At 34.8% G+C, this 20,757-nt stretch overlaps 1 protein-coding gene across 4 annotated transcripts in view; it reads right to left on the bottom strand.

The window, feature by feature from the left end:
• Window positions 1-2,139: 2,139 nt before the first annotated feature.
• Window positions 2,140-20,757, bottom strand: part of LOC108667827 (receptor-type tyrosine-protein phosphatase kappa) — a 77,867-nt gene continuing 59,249 nt past the window's right edge. For 2 of the 4 annotated variants that reach the window (XM_018154900.2, XM_018154897.2), the window contains exons 10-16: window positions 15,457-15,556; window positions 14,649-14,725; window positions 9,506-9,643; window positions 6,760-6,885; window positions 5,495-5,682; window positions 2,874-3,009; window positions 2,140-2,443 (exon numbers count right to left, since the gene is read on the bottom strand). In XM_018154900.2, the coding sequence (XP_018010389.1) occupies window positions 2,369-2,443; window positions 2,874-3,009; window positions 5,495-5,682; window positions 6,760-6,885; window positions 9,506-9,643; window positions 14,649-14,725; window positions 15,457-15,556 (840 nt within the window). In that variant the 3' untranslated portion in view covers window positions 2,140-2,368. Of the gene's footprint in view, window positions 2,444-2,873; window positions 3,010-5,494; window positions 5,683-6,759; window positions 6,886-8,080; window positions 8,213-9,505; window positions 9,644-14,648; window positions 14,726-15,456; window positions 15,557-20,757 lie in introns of all 4 variants that reach the window. The other 2 variants (XM_018154898.2, XM_018154899.2) reach the window with 2 other exon arrangements.

The following is a 20,757-nucleotide window of genomic DNA, read 5'->3' as shown; positions in this document are numbered from 1 at the left end:
CAGCGTTATTAGGTCGTAGGCCTGTCGCCGATTCTTAACATCGCAGAACATTCACAGCATTTTGCGGTCTCGAACTCGCATCTCACTGCTACAATTCTGCTGTGCTTAACCGCCCGGCCTCCTTGCCGACTCTGACCAGAAACTGGCGCACAGAGCTGGGATCGAACCCGCGCCTCTCTGCGCCAATCTTGGTACTCTGAACTTTAACCACTGGGCCACCCTGCCCACCCTTGACTAAAATGTGTTGTCATCTATGGAAATGTAACTTTCATCATTATTCATGTTTAACCTACTATCATGTCGTGGTTAATTGTGCTATTTGGAGTGTTAAACTCATGAGTGAATATCGTATATTCATGAAAAATTAACGTAATTTTCAAGATATAATCTCAAACAAATGTACGGCAATGGCAGTAAATAGTCGAAATTTGTGTGTTTATTCTGTAAGTTATCCGTAATTAAGTTGCCACGGTTAAAACTCGCAGTTATTGCGAGAGTTTTTTATTGATCTCACAAGCTGATGAGAAGGAATAATTGTTTCATCAGGCAAACGTTTATTGCGTACTTTATTTTATATTAATCTCTATTATTCGTAAGCGCAAAGGTTTTTTCTAGGTCGCAGCTCGTTGTTTGAATATAATGAAAATTGAAGAGTATAAAGGTATTCTAGAAAAATTAAGTACTAGAATTTATATTAGCTACCGACATGGTTTTCTTACTTATTCGTATAGTGTCAAACATTCAAATAACGTCAAATTATCCTCAACAATTCAAGTCTACTACTCGCTCGTATGAGTTGCTCATATCCCATAAGTTCTCACTCGTACAAGAGGATTTGGGAATGTAAATAAAATAATTTTCTGTAGTATTCTTAAATTTTATTGTGAAAGTATTCTTTAAACAATATTTTAATTATATGAATGGAACAAACGGGGGAAAACTTGGCCTTAATAATAAAGAATATGAGCACGGTGGGTGAATTGTTGCGATATTTAATTAATGAAAATAATTGACAAAAATGTGTGTATAATTTGATTGGTAGATCTTCATTAAATAAAATTCCATAAAAATGTAACACATTATTCAAACAGTATTTCACAATAGAAATTTGTGTAGCTTATTTTAGATCCTGAAGAAACTTTGCAACGATACAGACATTCATTCCATCATTGCAGAAGTAGTCCCTGGTAATCCAATGTTCCAAATAAGGACATTACAATACAATGTTCCATATGTGGACTTGCGTTATACGAATTATGGGCATCTGTTTAGCACTGCTGTTATAACCGTTTGTCGATTGGAGCAACAGACATCCAAATAACATCTTATTTATCATACGAGAACCCACGTACAACGCCTAATTTCGTAAACTTCGCTCATTTCGGTGATTATCCTTGCATTCTTTTGGGGAAACTAGACTAGGCTTTTTTGTGAGAATTTCCAGACTAGCAAGAATTCTGCTCCTTTTTATGTTAATTATACGTTAACATTTGTTAAAGTATACATAATAGCTGCCAATTTGATTTTTCCTATCCCTGCAATAAGGAACTTCTAATTTTATCCGAATTTAAATCCAGATTCGCACTAAAATTGATCTAAAGCTTTGCAAAATCTTCTGACATAACTGAAAACATTTCAAAATAATGGGAAATAATAAGAATACCTGAATGCAAAAACGTCATACTCATCAGAAGTGCAACTCGAAAAAAGAATGGATATTCATAAATTGAACTCCGGAAATGGGAAGCAACCACTCCAGTACGGCGTAGTTCAGCTGGACTGTGTGGTCGTGTGTTAACTACAATATAATAAAGGGGAAAATTGTGACTTAAAATAGGACAAATCTTTCTAATCTTTAATCATATTAATGGAAATTACGCATAGCAGGTTACTCAAAGGACATGAGCAACGGGCGCAATCGTCTAGGGAAAAATTATGTTTGAATGATCGAGGAGATAGAAAGTTAATTTTTGCAACTGAAACTTTAACGAATGTTTCGCACTTGTTCTTTGAATGGCATTTGAAAAGAAAATAGAATTAGACCTTTCCTAGGCTATATAGAACAAGCTTTGGTATTAGAATCTAACTGATTTTTTTTAATTGTGCGGTGCACGAGAATTTCAATTGATTGTTCAAATGAAAAAAAAAAAATCCTAAAAAATTGTCCTAGAACTTCTGGTTGAATGCACGAAAACTGACGATGGATGATAAATAAGTCTAGGAATACAAGTGTGGAAACGAGGGAAAGGCAATCTTAAATTTTACGTTTCCTGCGGGACAACTTAAAGCAGATCCGGTGATTCCCGACGAACTTTACCCGCTATAACTTGGGCAAGAAAACGTTGGGCAAGACAAGGTTGGGCAAGTTTTACTGCTTGACTTCCTTTTGCAGGAAATGTAGGACGTAGTGCAGGACCAAGTCATAGCAGTATTTGTATTCCGTCTGTAAACGTAAGGGAAATACCATTTAAGCATTATTGCAACACGACTTACTACTTTTAGACATGAAATGACTTGAATTTCGTTAGTTAATATGTTCAAGATTTAGAACGCAGAGTTTTAACCTTTATATATGACTTTTTCATGGGTAAAGAGTCTATTAAAACGGCGCCTTACGCCTACAGATTTCACTCCGATATCATAATAAATAATGATTAGTTGTATTCATCGGCCGTGTTGTTCGATGCGATGCAATTATAAATAATTATTCCTTGTATTGAATAACCATGCTGTTCGTTCAGATATCATAATGAATTATGATAATTGTATTAACTAACCATGCTGTTCACACATCATGATGTATTATGATTATTGTATAGACCGACCATGCTGTTCACATATCATGATGTTTTATGATAATTGTATAGACCGACCATGCTGCTGACGAGCTGAGGACGGTGACGGCGCACAGTTCGGACGGCCTGGAACACGTCTACCTCGCCGTGCTGCACCACCTGCTCTATGCACGCGTTCGCAGCACAGTACACGCCCGCTCGGCTCATGCCGTCTCTGCAAATTACGGTCAATTTCATACATTCTTCTCATTATTCTAAGTAAAAAATAATGTGAAATTTCAATGAATAGGGAACGTCGCTATGCCATAAAACTACAGAAGAAGAAGCCAAATATGCATTAATTGTATCGAACAATTTACAGTTAATGCTGTTGAAAGCAATAAGATCACTGAAATACTCGTATTATTCACCTGCTCGACTCATGCCGTCTCTGCAAATTACGGTCAATTTCAGATGTTCTTCTCATTATTCTAAGTAAAAATTTGATTAGATTAAATTTCTATGACCAGGTAATGTAGCTATGCCATGGAACTACAGAAGAACAAGCCAAATATACATATATTGTATCGAACAATGTGTAGTTAATGCTGTAGAAAGCAATATTGCCTGAGATCACTGAAATACTCGTATTATTCGCCCGCTCGGCTCATGCCGTCTCTGCAAATTACGGTCAATTTCATATATTCTTCTCATTATTCTAAGTAAAAAATTAATCGGAAATTTCTATGACTAGGGAACGTCGCTATGCCATAAAACTACAGAAGAAGAAGCCCAAATATACATTAATTGTATCGAACAATGTGCAGTTAATGCTGTTGAAAGCAATATATTGCCTAAGATCACTGAAATACTCGTATTATTCACCCGCTCGACTCATGCCGTCTCTGCAAATTACGCTCAATTTCAGATATTCTTCTCCTTATTCTAAGTAAAATTTAATTGGATTAAATTTCTATGACCAGGTAACGTCGCTATGCCATAAAACTACAGAAGAACAAGCCAAATATACAGATATTGTATTGAACAATGTGCAGTTAATGCTGTTGAAAGCGATATTGCCTGAGATCACTGAAATACTCGTATTATGCAATCAATATTGCCCGAATTAGAATTGAGATTACTGGTCTGCTTTGAACAAAGAAAATGCCAAAAAACAGGCAATTATTTTGGTCAGAAAGTTTGGAGGCGAGCTGCACGACAAGTTTTCTAAAAACTGCCCGAGCAAACAGAACAACAATTTCCGCTACAAGTGCGGCAACTGGAAATGCTGAGGAGTTGAATGAACTAAATTGTACTATGCGTTGCATTCAGGGTATAAATAGTACTCAGTTTGGGTTGACGAATACAAATTATTGAAATTCTGTCCAAATAAAATGTGTGAAGAGGATATGCTGGAGTTTTACTGAAAATTTAAACTGTCAAATGCCAGTAGGATTGGTAAGTTTGTGAAACCTATAAGCCCAAATTTACCTTGTTAAAGTTATACATTGAGTCTGCCGAATAAACAGAACAAGGGGACGGCCTAACTACAAAGTTAAAAAAAATTGATAATTTGTTTTATGATCTCGTTTTGTAGGTATGAAACAATGTGTTTAGTTAGTGCGTGCAACAGTTTCTAACATGTAATGAAGGACCATTTTCTCACAATCGGCGCAAAGATTTCTTTGATAAAAATTTTATTTATACATTATTATTTGCGTTGAACAGGAAAATATGTTAAGTGGCCAATAATGGTACCCTCAATACGAGTATTAAGTGACGGGAAATGAAGGTACTGTACCTATAAATATTTTTTTGCTTCTTCTTGGATCCGTTTCGGTTATCCTAAGCAATTGAAATTTAGATTTTACGTCATCATATCAATCTTTTCCTTTTTTACAACATCGAGTCGTAATGCAAACATCTGGCGACTCAAGAAGCGCTTTTTAGGATTTAATTATTGTTTATATATTATATTTTTAAAAATACGGGAAGATAATCGTCATTTCTTGACCAGAAAAGTCAGATTTTCTTTAATAAGACCGTTGATTTTCCCTCCAAAATAAATTACAGGACCTGATTACGCACTAACACTAAATCTTCACGCAGAGGAATAAATGAGTCATATTGTCTTAATAGTGACAAACTTTACACACAGCATGAGCAGAGAGCGGACGTAGCACTGATAAGTCCTTTTGGCTGGCCAAACTGGGTCAGGTTGACCCATACAGGTGAAAAAAGAGCGTTTTTCTTTATATTGTCTCATTCATGTCTAGGAGGGTAATTATTAATAATAGTAATTGTATATATTAATTTAATGTAAATCTTGATACTGATGACTGTGTACAGTGTGTGACTCACTTTGTATGACTGTGTATACTGTGCATGACTTACCGTGTATGACTGTGTACAGTGTGTATGACTCACAGCGCATGACTGTGTATACTGTGCATGACTTACCGTGTATGACTGTGTACAGTGTGTATGACTCACAGCGCATGACTGTGTATACTGTGCATGACTTCCCGTGTATGGCTATGTACAGTGTGCATGACTTACAGTGTATGACTGTGTACAATGTGTATGACTTACAGTGTATGACTGTGTACAATGTGTATGACTTACAGTGTATGACAGTGTATTCACAGTCATACATGTTGCATATTTATGCAGAATAAAAAATGTAAATAGCGAAATATAACCCTCTCCCCATGACGCACGGACTGACAACGATGACAGGTCCGTATCCAGTTCGTTGTCTCCACTTCTCGACCATGTTCATGAGCTCGACGAGCGCGTTCGTGGACGAAGGAACTTTGTGCCCTTGAGGCCAGCACATCAGCTGGAACAGCTGACATGTCTTCACTTCAGCCTTGATGCCTGCCATCAGCTCGGTCAGCGAGACTATCTGCCAAATCGAGTTTCTAAATAAAATTACAAGAACAAACAAGGAAATAGAAAGCAAACTCCAACTCCTGTATATTTCGACCCAAGAAGACCAAAAGAAACCGGACGATGCACAGAAGTTTGATTGCAGGGTTGTTAAAACTGAAATATAAAACTGATCTTTTCCGATAGAAGCTGCGTAGTGCGGTGTCCTTTGAATAGAAATTAGCGTCAAGCGTATTCAGCTCGGGATCATGTATCCTCCAATTAAAACAAATTAATGACGACCTGGTGTCAAAGAAAAAGTTCCTCTCATTAAATAAATGTTTTTGTCCATGCTATTACCACGGGAAAATGCTTGGCTTCAGTTTAAACGGCCATGTTAATCAGCCATGAGATCGTTTTTATGGAGGTTTTGGACAAGCAAATTATAATTATCAAGATTAAATGGAATAAGTTCATTCTTTCCTATTTTCATTTGAAGAACCCATTCTGAATTTTGATGGTCAGCCATGTCCATCATTCATGTAAATTCTACACGCTCCATGTTGATTAAAAATTATGAATTATATTAAGAAATTTCCTCTCATTAATACGCGATTTACATTGTACGGAGTCGGTCCCTATATGATTTATTTATCTGAGTACCCAGCAAATTCCAAACCAGGGCTGAGAAACGTCTTAATTTTAAGATAATAAAGTTTTCATTGGGAAAAACTTTGACGTTCGCGAGACACGGCCATCGGTAAACTTCCAAGGCTGAACTCGGCGTAGACATCCAAGGCTGAAATGTCGAGTGATAACTAAATATTAGGTCCAATTTCCGCAGACTTTCCTGACCGTCGCACTTCTCGCCCAAATTCACTGCTATCTTCAACGGTGAACCGGGCACGTGTTATTAAGTTAATAATTAGTTAACTTGCACACCCTAATCTCTTATTTTCAATTGAAACAATTGTTGTATATCTTATGACCTGTGACACTTCTCTATTTCAGACACTTTGGTTGAAATGAAAGCAGCGAAGTCATATACAACAATGTCAAGTGATAATAATCAGAATGTGCATGGCAACTATGAAGAAAGAACTATTAATCTCACCTTCTTTTGTAGTTTGAAGACCCATGTATGAATGTTATCGTAGTGTTCATGCGACTGATGTTCCAGAGTAAATACTGGGCCGTACTTGACGGTTCTTTGTTTCTCAGGCCAAAACGGGGGATAATTCTGTGCATGAAAATTCGTCAGTTCGAGTTCTGGGCATGTTTAGTTAGGTATACATAAAAGTTTATATGAAAAAATACTCTTATTCTCAAGAATAATTTACAGGATCATTTAAACTAGTGTGGAAAATGAGAGTCATTTGAAATAATTTATAACACAAAAGGGAAAAATTGAGAATGAATTTATTTGCATGGCATGTAAATTATTTTCCTTAGAAATAGTCCTAGAAGTTCTATAATTATTTATTAGAGTGAACGCAATGCACCATTAGGTTTTGTATTATTTTTAACGTAAGAAAAACCACACATGTAAGACACAGTGGAACACCAACACACGTGCAAAATAGAAATATTTTGAGTGATTATTCACACTAAACCAATTTTTCTAACAACATATACGGCATTTTACCTGGCTGCCTTGGGCAGGTTCCAGCAATATGCTTCTTTTGTGCCAATAATGTTAGCTAAAAAACTCAATTATCACATTCGTAGCTTTTGATTAGATAGCAAGCCAACCAAGGAAGAATTAGTATAGCTTGTTAGAGTAGTTCACCCAAGTTTTGCAAGTTTTGTGGGAATAGCAGACAAAATGGATCATAGGGGGAAAAATGAAGGAATAATTTCGCTGGTGGTCATACTCATTAAGTTGCTAAGTAATGAAAAATTAGAATGCCAACATTTCTAATATTGATGAAAAAAGGCTCGGCTATTGGCTAACGGCTATTAATTTGCACCGTGAAAAAAATAAAATTGTACGCTTTAAAACGAGCTTCCGAAGGAAACCAAAATAAATCAATCTACGCTCCACCGCTGGACACCTAACAGTAAAATGGCGGGCCAGAATTTGATGGCTCATAAGCAACACGATTATTTTCTAATCTAGGCCAATAGCGGTTAAGTAGTTTATGATGAATAATTCATGAACTTAATAAACATTCTTACACGAGGTACAGTACGGCACTGGTTCACAATCAGCAGGCAGGACTACTTTAGGATCAAAATTAAGTCGGGGTTCAATAATTTGTGTTTAAAATAAACGACGGATTGAATAGGGCATCGTCTCAGGGATCATAATACGTCAGAAGGATCATTGCGCTAAGGACGAGGGATGAAAATTGTAGTAGAGTTTCAACAAACGACTGGTTGAATATGGGATTTTCTGAGGGATTGCCAAACACGGAAGGGATTGCAGTTCATACCGCGGTAACAGGTGGATTGCAGAGTACGACTACAGAGCTGCAATCGTAGTCGTAAACCAGCGACCAAATGTCTCCTAACGAAGTCTGAATAGGCCATTCTGTCACAATGTACTCTCGAGGATGTGTGTAGCCCTGTGGACATGCAGTCACTGTACAGTTTTAAGTCGCAAGTCAATACGAACTTTTTTAATTAAGTTACCATGAAGAGATTCGGCTTTGTTCGCCGACCGCATGCGTACTCATGCTAACGTAGTAAATTCTTCAACTTTCCTTAGTGACGCAGCGTGAAGTTGGCGTTAAAATGATATTCAAATGACAAGTAACATTAACTAAACGTTATTTTAAAACGTAACTAGAAGAGAGTGTTTGATCGGAATAGGCCGAAAGAATCGCAAGAAATGAGTCGAATGAATCGCACACTATCATTCCTACACGCTTCAAACTCCATTATAATTATCTAGCGAGCGAAATTTGATATTAAGGAAAGAGGTCTAACATTATGAATGAATATTGAATCAACAGTCCGCAAAAGATTATTCGCCGTTTGAGTGAATGGTAGTGAATTTCAACAGATCCTCGATCATTTATAGCATACTTTAAAGCGCAAATAATGCATGAGAAATGGAAAAGCTAGCAAAAATTGTTTTGCAGATGTTAAAAAGCAGCATAGACTACCAACATCAGAAATTTAAAACGTTTATTGAGCGAGTATTTCAAAGCAGGAGTAATTAATGTTGCCGAGCTGTAACATCCATGAAGTAGTGTGAACTTATGTGGACACCAAAAGAAAATATGTTCGAAGGTGTAAAACTTTCACAGTCACATTCTGAGTCTTGTGCTGGACCAATTAAATATCGGTTAGAGGAGCGTCTGCAGGTGGAAATCTTCCCGAGAATGATGAACAGTTTATAACAAATTATTTAAAACACATCTCGTCAGTGAGTTACGCACGAAATTGTCATCAAAAGAATAATTATTTACAAACAAATCATCTAGTTATAGAACTATCAATTAGGCAAGGAATTAGGAAGCAAAGAATTATGAATGAGTCATCGAGTTGAAGCTTATGATTGGAAGGGTAGAGTTCAACTGTTGTTGGGACTTGCCAACTGCAGAAAACTCATGATTATCCGGTGGCTTCTTTGTCACATTTCTTTGCTATTAACCATTTATCGAGCAAGCGGTCTTGATTCATTACGATATTTAATAAATTGTAAAGACAATTGGCGAAAAACTCCAACTTTAATCAAATTAATGACAAAACTTTACAACTGATGCATTATTTGATAAACTTGTTCGATAAAAAGTTCTATGCCTTATTATTTACACGCGTACAGATAGCGCTGCTTCTTGATCCATAAGCGATAGCGAAGTATACATTTTTGGGAAGTGTTGGAAATTGAATCACCGAAGTCAGCTTCTTACCGAGTGTTCTGACGCGTGCGGACAATAGAGCACCACGACAGAGGTTACGTCGTGATCGTATACCAGGGACCAGAAGTCACCGAGCGTTGATTTTATGGGCCACTCAGACACAACGTACTCGCGTGGTCTTACGTAGCCCTGGTGACGACAGGGCAACGCCGCACGTATTTAATATCACATCAAATTCCTCGTAAAATTATTTCGTGATGTTTGTCTTGAAAAAAAATTTCGGCAGGCCTCTTCCAGCTTATTCATGTTAACTGAATGATCCACAAGACTGAGATTTATTCTCACAAATTTTTGTTTCTTATGCACTTCGCCGTCTAGAAATATATTTTACTTTATATCGGTCCCATCACGTGAATATATACAAATACCCGTATATAGTTGGATAACATGTATTAAATGCGGTTACTGCATAGTTCTCTAAAAGACTATAATTTGATTTATAACAAATTTATTTGGTGTTTACGGCTGTAATTTTGTAGATTGGAAGTTGAGAAGTAATTCTGCATTTTTCTCAGCACATGTCTGAATGCGAAGCATTGCAAAATATAGTGTTTTTTAAAATATAGTGTTTTTTAAAATATAGTGTTTTTTACTGCCTCATACATACGACCTCCAGTATATATATCGAATCCTTCAGTTCTGTCTTCAGAATCCAGGGGTCGATATAGAAAACTTTACTGACCTCTAGGCTCTAACCATCTCTTATGGGCGTTGATTTTTGCTGACAAAAATAACAATTGGAAACGGACAAGGAAATACGTGGAAGACGAGTAGTTTTTTGTGAAGAAGTTTCGACTGCGCTTTGACCGGCCATCATGTTTCGGTGCCCTAAGGGTCATGTTAAGGGGCCCTTAGGCCATTGAAAACAAGTAAAATTAATGGTAATAAATCGAAGTGAACAAGAAGTCCATTCGTTAACAGTAGCTTATGAATTATTTAATAGGTATTTCAGGCCTACATAATATATCTGAAGTGCGAGTTATTAAAGAACTTCCTGTGAATGAATGCGGCGACATTTAGACATTTTCTTTAATCAAAGTTTTCAGCCGAAAAAATACACCTGAAGGCATTCAGCCACCATTGATACCGGTAACATTAAAGAACTTAAAAAATAAAGGTTGCACCAAATCTTTTGTTATAATGGACACTTATGTGTGAAAATTCAGGTCATATTTCACTAAATTAGCGATCAATAATACCTAATTTTTCTCAAAAGAAAATACCCATATAAATACCTATAATTCTCATGATAAGTAACATTTCACCACTACCATCCCTGTTATTATTAAAACAATAAAACTTTAAAATATCGTTAATGGGAGAAGTGTTCGACCAATAAATATAAGAGAGAACAGTATTTAGGTGCGCGTGGAAGAGCAGCAAGTCGAACGTTCCTCTTTAAGATGCTCCGATGCTGCGCTCGCCGGTTTTTACGCTGCCAGCGTTCTTGTATTTTCAATGAGCCTGTCTTTTGTTTGTTATTCAATAGAATATTCTTTAGTTCGATTGATGTTTCTCCATGTTGAAATCTCTTAATACAAGGTTTCTAGTGACATTGAGTTTTTTTCTTCTATGAAGTTTTTAAACAAGGTTATAGTTGGTTGCCATGATTTCAAAATTTAAACTATGAATGTTTAAGCTCATGTATTCAACTCTCAAAAATTCGGCTGATTGAGCTGCAAAACTTGCCTTCTCCTTCACTTCGAACATTCAAGAAACGTTTCATGACGGTCCGAAAGTTCACATGAAGTATAAAGCTCCAAATTACATAGTAACTTTAAGGAATACCTACAATGCTGGTAAATATTGTCTTTATAATTTTTGAACTTGAAGACCAAAAGCCTATCTATAAAATATAATACAACAACTGCATTAATTATGAAATAAAATATAAAAATGCACCTCCGTGATGTCTCTGTATAAAACCATTGTTTTAAGGAGTGGTTTAATTGCATGTAAAATAGTTTAATTGCTATCCACGTATATACTGTTTATATTATATTTATATTAATCTATACTATATAATAATTATATAATATAATTAATTATATAAGTATATATTAATAGTTATATTATTATTAATATATTATATTATTTAAATATATCGATACAATATATAATTGTATATAATATATATATAATAAGTAGATATATTTTTAATAATTTATACTAATCTATTCAGTTCATGCAAACTTAGCATAACATTCAAACTGTTTCTTCTGTATTATTGACGCAGCCAAGGCGCCCGTGTTGCAGTAAAGCTCTAAGGCCACTCGGAGGAGAACATTCACACATAAAGAGAACACAACATAAGACCATCAATCGCGTCTTGTCTTCCTGGTGGCGTCTTCTACGAATCAAAAATTACGCGATAAAATTTTGTACTCTAACAAGATTATGGTGGCTAACATTACGCCTTGAAATTAGCTTATTGCTATGTAATAATTTTATTGGGTGCGGAACAGACAATTCGAAAATTTTATTGATTCGTAAATAATCCGGAGAATAGATGAGGAATAAATGCCATGGACTCTCGGTTTTCAGGTATTGGGGTTAATAGGCTTATGGAAACCCGATAACTTCTGATTCTGAACGAAATGACATTGGCATGAGTTTGCTGATATCGAATCTTCTGTATATTAAAATCATTAAAACGAGCTACGAGTCCAAAAATTTTAAAACTCTAACAATCGACAGCTGCTAGGGAGAGATAATGGGGATATTCACTGTGCATATCAAACACCTTAAACTTGTTCAGTTTTTGGACGATGAAAAGAAGCAGGCAATACAAAGATCCTCTCTAAACTCGCAAATTCGAATCCGAATTTGCTTACACAAAATGCTCCACGTAATCAAAATATTACGGATTTCATGTGGGACTGTAAACTGGTCACCATTTAAAACAACTTATGTGGGTTTCACAGCAATAATGTTTACCAGGTTGAATGAAGGATATGGCTGTTATTTTGGATAATATTCCCATGAGCAATTTCTCAGAGAAATTGAAGTTATAAGGTATAAACAACAGAGCAAATCAAGTCATTTATCTCAACATATTTTTCATTTGGCATTTATCCTAATTTAGACAAGTTCTCGAAATTTTGCATCGAGTTTTTTCTGAATTGATAAATCCTTAGAACAGGAAGTGTGAAACAAATTTCGTATGGAAATTACGCACGTACTTTGATTAATTACCAACGAAGTGTTCCAGCTACGTTCTGAACGTCGCTCATCTTCGTCATCGCGTGGAAAATATTTCGAATCTCGCATTCACGCGCTTCTGAAAAACGATAAAATGAACGTCATGTTGATGACAGCCAGAAAACTCGATGGCATCAATGGTCGCAATCATCTGATAGCGTCGCGATGCTGGAGTCGCTCCAGCTCTTCATTGGAAATCATCGGTGCACTACCGAAGCCCGAACGTCGGCCATTCAGACATAAAATTTGAAATATCTCAATTCAATATCGGGAAAATTTTACAGGTATTTTCACGTAACTGTTACAGATATATATGTGCAAAATATTATAAAATAATGATTAGAAGTCAAACTATATAATGCAATTCTTGTAAAATCGTTTGGGAAGTCATGAATTTTTGTTTGGTTTTTGTATTCATTTGAAATTTTTTACGTGCCCATTGTTCAATGATTTGATGTTTAGCAAAACCTGAACATATGAAATATATGGCTTTTGATATGAAAATAATTTAATTTGCATAATTGATTTTGATTTATTAATATTAGGGCACTTTACAAAAAATTACTCAACAATGATTTGTTAACGGAATTACAATTTTTTTCAATCAGAACAACATTTATCTGTAACAAATATATCATCAATGTTCAATCTTTTCAATCAGTCCGCGTTACTTCGACTTTGTAATTGTTCAGTAATTTTTGTAATTTTTCTCCAACATTAAAGCAAAATATATCATGCCGACTCCTGACTTTATTCTAGCAATGGCTCTTCCACGTTATACATATATACCGTATAATTTGTCAAGTCTCCCACTATTACCGAGCCAACACTACACGTTTTGGTCTCGTATCAACCTAACTCAACAACTAATGAAAGACAGTTGATATCATCAATTCGAAGATATTGAGTGCTTCAAATTAACAAGACGTTCAGAAATTCGATTATTTACTACCTTTTGATTACTTCAGTTATAAGTAGAGGGACTGCTTCTCAATTAATTTGAATGTTGTTTTCAAGATCTTAATGAACTACACGTAGAAAAGGTTCACAGTTTCCAAATTTAAGATATTTTATTATTTAGCGGTACTCGCTGAAAAGAAGGGAAGATCTTTGGACACGAAATGAATTATTGAAACCGTAGCATTTGAGTGTGAATTATTCAAATTTTCGTTCGAAAATGACTAAAGTTTCATCTCTGCCATAAAATCAAATAGCACGCGTAGAAATTGAATTTTATGAATGGGTAAATTTGATATAACTGGAATTTACCTCAGTGGTCACATTTGTGCGCTTAACAGGTACACATGTTGTGACCTTGATTAAAAAAAACATCGAATGTCCGCATCAGATTGTGATTAAATTTTAAAAAAGTAACGAATATGGTCAGTTTCCTGTACATGTAGCATTAGGTTTCCATACTAAATACATTTATATCTTGTTACGCTTTTTTGAGGGATATGCAGGTAGAAACAAAGTTATTCGTCACACTAGTGAAATTGATGTAATAACCTCAACAATTTGCTAGTTTTACCTTCGATTTTATTACAAGCTGTGCCAAATTTTAAAATCAACATTTTACAATGGGGAAGGAAAATTTTTCTCTTGATAGAAGCAAAACTCGTCAATTTACTAATGAACGGTGCATGTCAACATGGTATGCACGTTGAATTGCACGATTTCTTTTTTCATGTTTGAACTAATCAATTTACCGATTAGTGCTTACACAATTCAATATTATCGCGGAAAAGAAGAACATTCATTCTTCCATGAGCCCGCCAATAGCAACTTCATCAACTTAGAATGAACTTAGAACTTTTATATCCGAATCCTTGAACTTGGAACTTTTATATCCGAATATTGATAGAATCCACGTATCTGGTAGATTTTCTGGAATCTATGGGGAAAAAAAAGACTTATTTTTTTGTAAACTCACGTCGACAAAGACGCTGTTGATGTAGTCGGTGCAGGCGTTGCCTTGGAAGGAAGTCAGGTACGGCCGGAAGTTGTCCGCTGGTTAGTGAAATGGAAATAGATTTATCAAAAATTTATCTTTTAGAATGATGAAAAATAGCTGCACTGAAAAAATTTAACTGAAGTGAATGAGTTGCCCAGCATCACGAAAAATTGGACAATAGTTTTTATTTTCTTTTTATAAAATTAAAAATAATTTCGACAGCAGGATGAAATTCAACGTTCGCTTGAAATCCTGTTCTGGATTTTATTTGCTGTTGATAGTTACCGATGCTCGTCCTGAATTTCATTATTTATAACAATGATTCTAACTGTAAATATTTTATTTAAGAAAAAAACACTTAATGGTTACTGTGCCACGGAACGAAAGTGAAAAATACAATTTTATTTGAAATAATTCTATTTCAGGTGAAAACAAAAATTTTTCTTTGAATGAGGATTCAAACCGCAGAAAATAAAATCGCGAAATTCGCTAATTGGTTGTGTTCGCTTCCGCCAAAGGTAATTTGGAATTGTGTGTTAATGTTTGCAGGTTGAACTTATTAATTAATTGTTGATACCTTCAGATGATTCACTTCATGATCATGAATAAATCGCTTTATATAATATAATATAATATAATATAATATATAATAATGACTGGTGGTAGCATATAAAGTCCAGTTGATATAAGCAGCAAATAAGAAGACACTAATTTATGAATGCAAAATATTTACAGTAAAATACATACGTACAACAGCACAAATACAATGTTATTCACAGTAACTCACGCGGCACACAGAGAACGTTCCTGTTCTTGAAGCGGTTGTCAGCTCTGTGGCCTCCGGCGCAGTCGCCGATTGTAAAACGAGGAGTCATCTTGCAAATTGTCTGTTGAAATGTTGGTTAGTATCAAATTTTATTATTTGGTCAACACGAAAAAATGTTCTTCGCGTCGACTATAAGTGAACATCACAATGTCCTCACAAATGCAAATTGATTGATTGTTAAAACACATTATTGCCAGATTAGATGGTTCATTAGGTACATGGAATAGAGTTGACTTTCCAATGAACTTAAAATTCTAATGGTGATAACTGAAAAATAAGATCACGAAGAAAATGATTAATCAGGGAAAATATTCTAGCATGTCTGAAAAATGATATTGCTTAAGAAAACTTTACTCATTAATAAATTCTAACAGAATTTGGTTAATACCTAACTAGCATTGAATGATGCTGTCTTTGAAAGTGTGATCAGAGCAATTAATTCAAGTCTATTCAACAAATTTGTTTTACAATATGACATATGATAGGGACGCAATAAATGAATTGAAATGTTGAACTTGACTCTACGCAGTATTGGTAAGGAGGTATGCAAAGACTTAAATTGTTGAGCACCTTCCCACAAGACCACGAACGCTGAATTTAATGTTATTTCGTTGAGTCAACGTTTATTAAACGTTGTTTCGACGTCATTTGCATGCTGACTATTAAATATGAGCTCCCACTGGCAACCCGTCTTTTTATTCCAGGTCTTCTTTTTTCGACGCCAAAGTGGCGTAAACCATAATACACATTTTGATTTTACTACCCGAGAAAATGTGGCTTCTTAAAAAATAATTCTCAAAAATTATTAAAGGAAAAATTAAGTTTTCTGTGTTTTCCCAAAAATGTAGAGGACTTTTTCATAAATTAGCACTTCAATTTAGGAAGAATCTTTAATGAAAGGTAGGGAAAAATTTAACCAAATACCGACCATACATTTGAATTTGTTTTAAAGAATATTCAAATCTGAAGCAAAAGGTATTTGTATAAATAGAAGGTAAAGTTTACTTTACTTTAACCAGTCGTAATATCATTGACGGCTTCGTGGAATTCATCTCATGCGTTAAAAAATTGTTTAAAACATTTTCGTGAATAAAATTCCATTCCTAAATTAATATCTATGCAAGACACTAAATGCAACAATTGCCACAATAGACACTGCAGTTTCTGTGAATTAGACTTGGTAGGAAACACACAACAAAATACTAAGAATTTTATTATCAGAGTAACTCCAGCTACAATCGATGTGAAAGGATCAATGACAGATGATACACACTTTATTACAATATTATTGGGCTATGATTAATGAGCAAATCGGGAACGCCTCAACCATGCCTCCGATATCGACAAGACCCCAATTGCAATAATACAACTTGATTCGAAAATTGCAAACCTATATCATCAAAGGAACCATTATGACCAAACTGATGAGTCTCAGCTTAAGTTCTAATGTACGATTGCAAACAATTAAAGAAATTTAACTGGAATTGCAGGTTCAATTTTGTGGACAAATTATGTTATATGCTTCTTGATGGAGCCAAAAGTTTAAAGTAGTCGGTGTGAAATGATCGAAGAGGTCCACATAGCAGTGTCATATTCGTATGGAATTAGGATGAGTATATCAACGAATAAATTAGAATGACTCTGAGTATTAAGGGCTTCGAAAACATTCAAGTACGGTAATAAAAATTACATTTTTTCGCTGAATCCTAAATGATAATTTCATCTTTCATTAAAATTACTATCATGAAATTTAAGACACATAATACACGAATAAGATTTATATGATACGTAATCAACCTGCAAGCAAATCAAAAGTAGATTAGCACAACTCTCTACTTATTGAAACATCGCAAGGTCAGAATGGAAAACTGCAAATTGCAAATTTTTTTTGTAAAACTTGACCGCTGAATGACCATTACACTTCAAGTTTTTGTGAGAACGCACTGACTAATTTCCTATTTCTGCTCCATTGAAAACCACCACTATACACCAAAAGTATATGTTAATTTGAAATTAACGCTGGGGACCAGGATATATGAGAACATCTACCTTTCAAAAAGGATAACAACACTTGAAATATCCTACTTGAGCCAAGGAAATTAGTAGTATTTTTGCCAAACTGAATGAATATGGAGCACAGTTTTACATGCATAGTTAACTTTTTTAGATCATCGATATGACAATTCAGTAATCTATACTCGTACTCTTGTAGCCTAATAAAGTAGAAATAACTTTTCAATGCAGACCAATGAAATATTCGATCGCACACATTACAAGCAAAACAGAACTTGTTCACAAATTGAATTATCACCTAAAGATTGTCTTATTGAAGTTAATAATGCTGAAGCGGTGCACATCATGGTTTTGATTTTTCTCTTTATAGAGGAAACGTTCCAGAATGACATCAGTTGATGCAAAATTACAAATAATATACTTATCTAGCACACAAATATATGAAGGGGGAAATTAATTTGCTTAAAATTTCTGATCGTGGGAAGCTAGAAATGAAGCGGCTTAGGCTGGGACCGGCAAACTATGTACAATATTTACAAATAATTCAGATGTGAGTGGGCAGAGACAACCTACTGACATAAATGAAAATAAAAAAAAATCCAATCAAAATTTATTGGCACTATAAAAACATTATATAATGCTGATTAATCTAAGTGAACCATTAATTTAAATGAAAAAATTATGCCTAGTAACTTTCATCATATCTTTATAGAAAATGTTTCGAGGACCAGCTCCATCATCATTCAACAAAGTTTTTTAAACTGATGATAGAGATGGCCTCTGAAACGTCTCCAAAGAATACATGGTGAATTTATTTAGTAATTTCTTTGTATTTCAATGCCTGATTAACTTGCGATTAATGATATTTGTGTCCCAGTAAACTTATTTTGGATAATGGGAATTATAAAATAAAATTATGACAAACTTTATGCATTAGATTTACTGCCTATATTTTAGTTTTAAAAGAGAGATCTGCTAAAAAAATCGTTATAATTTTTTGAAAAAAATTATCATTTCAAAGCTCACAAGAAATGGAACCAGCGTGACCGATGCGGGTAACGACCGCGCTAATTGTTCAGTTTCAGGTCATAAACCAACTTGTTTTCTAAGCATTCTTACGGTAAAAGTAACTTTATATGTACTGAATAAAGGGTGCGAAGTGAATCGCCTAAGTGAACAGATTCTTAGTTATCACCACAGTGCATCGATGAGCGGACTAATAACGCTTCTAAATCATCTATCCGTTGCTATGCATGTAAGCATCACAGGCAACCGCGAAAAGCGGGGATATACGAGAAGATTTTAACCCTTTACAATCTAGTAACTCAAGATTTGAGAAGCATTGCAAGCGAAACGGGAAAAACTCAGTGTATTGAGAAGGATTAAAATAGAAATGGAAATGATAATCAACAGTATAAAGAGCTGACAATGCATTGGAGTAGCACCGAACCACTATGCTTTGAAATATATGGTCAGCAACTAATGAGTTTGATTAATAATTCATAAAATTAATTAAATATATTAGAATTTCGTGCAATTAGTTCATGCTTTTCCAAATGGAGAATCAGATTCATCAGACCATTCAACGAGTGTAAGTGAGAAAGCTGAAAAAACTCTGGCTTCTGGAATGAAAAATGGAAAAATAAAGTTTGTGGGAAGTCGTACATATTCCTTATATACACGCATAATATTCGTATAAATGCTAGATAGTATTAAAATACAGCCATAGGAGCTCAATACAAACATATGATAGTAAAATAGAAACAGCCACACCGCTTAATTATACAGTCGCGAGTCCCGTGCGTCACTCTACATTCCTCTGGCAATTGCTTCATCACCTTAGAAAATATTCATGGAAACTACGTGACTTCGACTTTATTTATAACAATGTTTTTTATTAGATTTAGTAGACATAACTGTTTTCTGATTTGCTTGATCTTATAATTTACAAAAAAATACACAAGTTGAATTTGTGTATTTGCTAATTTTCTTCGCCAATTTTATCTACGGTGAATGTCCTGACCAAATTTTCGATTTCTCTCCTCCAAGTAAATCACTTCACTATCTCAGTGCATACAAACTTAAATTAACGAGAGGTGACGAAACTGCTTTTCTTTATCACAAACTTCGACTCGAAGCCAATATCCTATCGCTCCACGAAATCTGCCTAACTTTCGTATAAGAAAAGTAGATCTTTCTTTATAGGTGCATACTAAAATAGAGATTAATTGTTATGTACAAGCTGTTGCATGAAATATATTGTTAACACAAGTAACCATTACCTTACTACGTTGAGGAAAGAATCCATGAAATTTCAGGCCTATTATGTCAATGGCATGCGTGAAATATGAGGCTGCCTTTCAAATATGATGATATAGCAAGTGTCGATCAACATGGAAAATAGAATAATACACGTTCATACACGGGCAAGATAAGAAGGAAAACCGTGGCAAGCCCTCATTAGAAAATTGTTAGCTGGATGAATTAGATTTTAATTTTATCATTTAAATGACTTTTAGTCGAGCTTTTAATCTTTTCATTTGAACTTTAGTTTACAAATTTTAGATGAACATTATTCCTTGCAAGTCCACAACGATGCTAACGATTTGCCCCCTACTGCCGTGAGAGCTGAGACTGATTGTATATTGTTTACAATCGAATCATTGAGTTAACAGGCGATACTTGAATAAAATTGAATTAGAAGGTGGCATATGTGGCCATGACAAAGCTAGTTGACTCATTCTATAACAATATGCTAAGTATTTCTTTCTACCAGGCACAGCCACTCTTGTTTTTAAACGACCAAAAAGTTGGAGACGAGTTAAGTGATCAAGGAACGAATCTGTTGACAACGTCATCGTCATTACTGAAATGAAAATCATCTTATGGAAATTAAAAGAGATTATTGAATAATTTCGCACGGCATCGGCTCTAAATATGTAGGTGTTTTAGTTTTGACATCTCTTTCATAACCGATTCACATATACAGAGTATATTCAAAAGTTGCAGCTCTGTTCATAGAGAAAAGATGCATCACGGCATTGTAAAAAATTTTAAATTTTGGATGGAACCGAATTGAAGTAGATAATAAGGACACGTGATAACTACTTGTTTTGAATCGGAAAAAATCATTCGACTTCCACATGACTGTTGAATCCCGAGTAGCAATTGAATATAAACTTAATGTTTATGTTCAACGACGAGCAAGTTTTCCATTGGTTCTAATGAATCGAGAACAAACTGTTTCAT

Source organism: Hyalella azteca, unplaced genomic scaffold, assembly GCF_000764305.2.
Source record: "Hyalella azteca isolate HAZT.00-mixed unplaced genomic scaffold, Hazt_2.0.2 contig8321, whole genome shotgun sequence".
Lineage (NCBI taxonomy): Eukaryota > Metazoa > Arthropoda > Malacostraca > Amphipoda > Hyalellidae > Hyalella > Hyalella azteca.
Note: the sequence above shows the minus strand (reverse complement) of the source record. Positions and strands in the feature narration are given on the sequence as shown.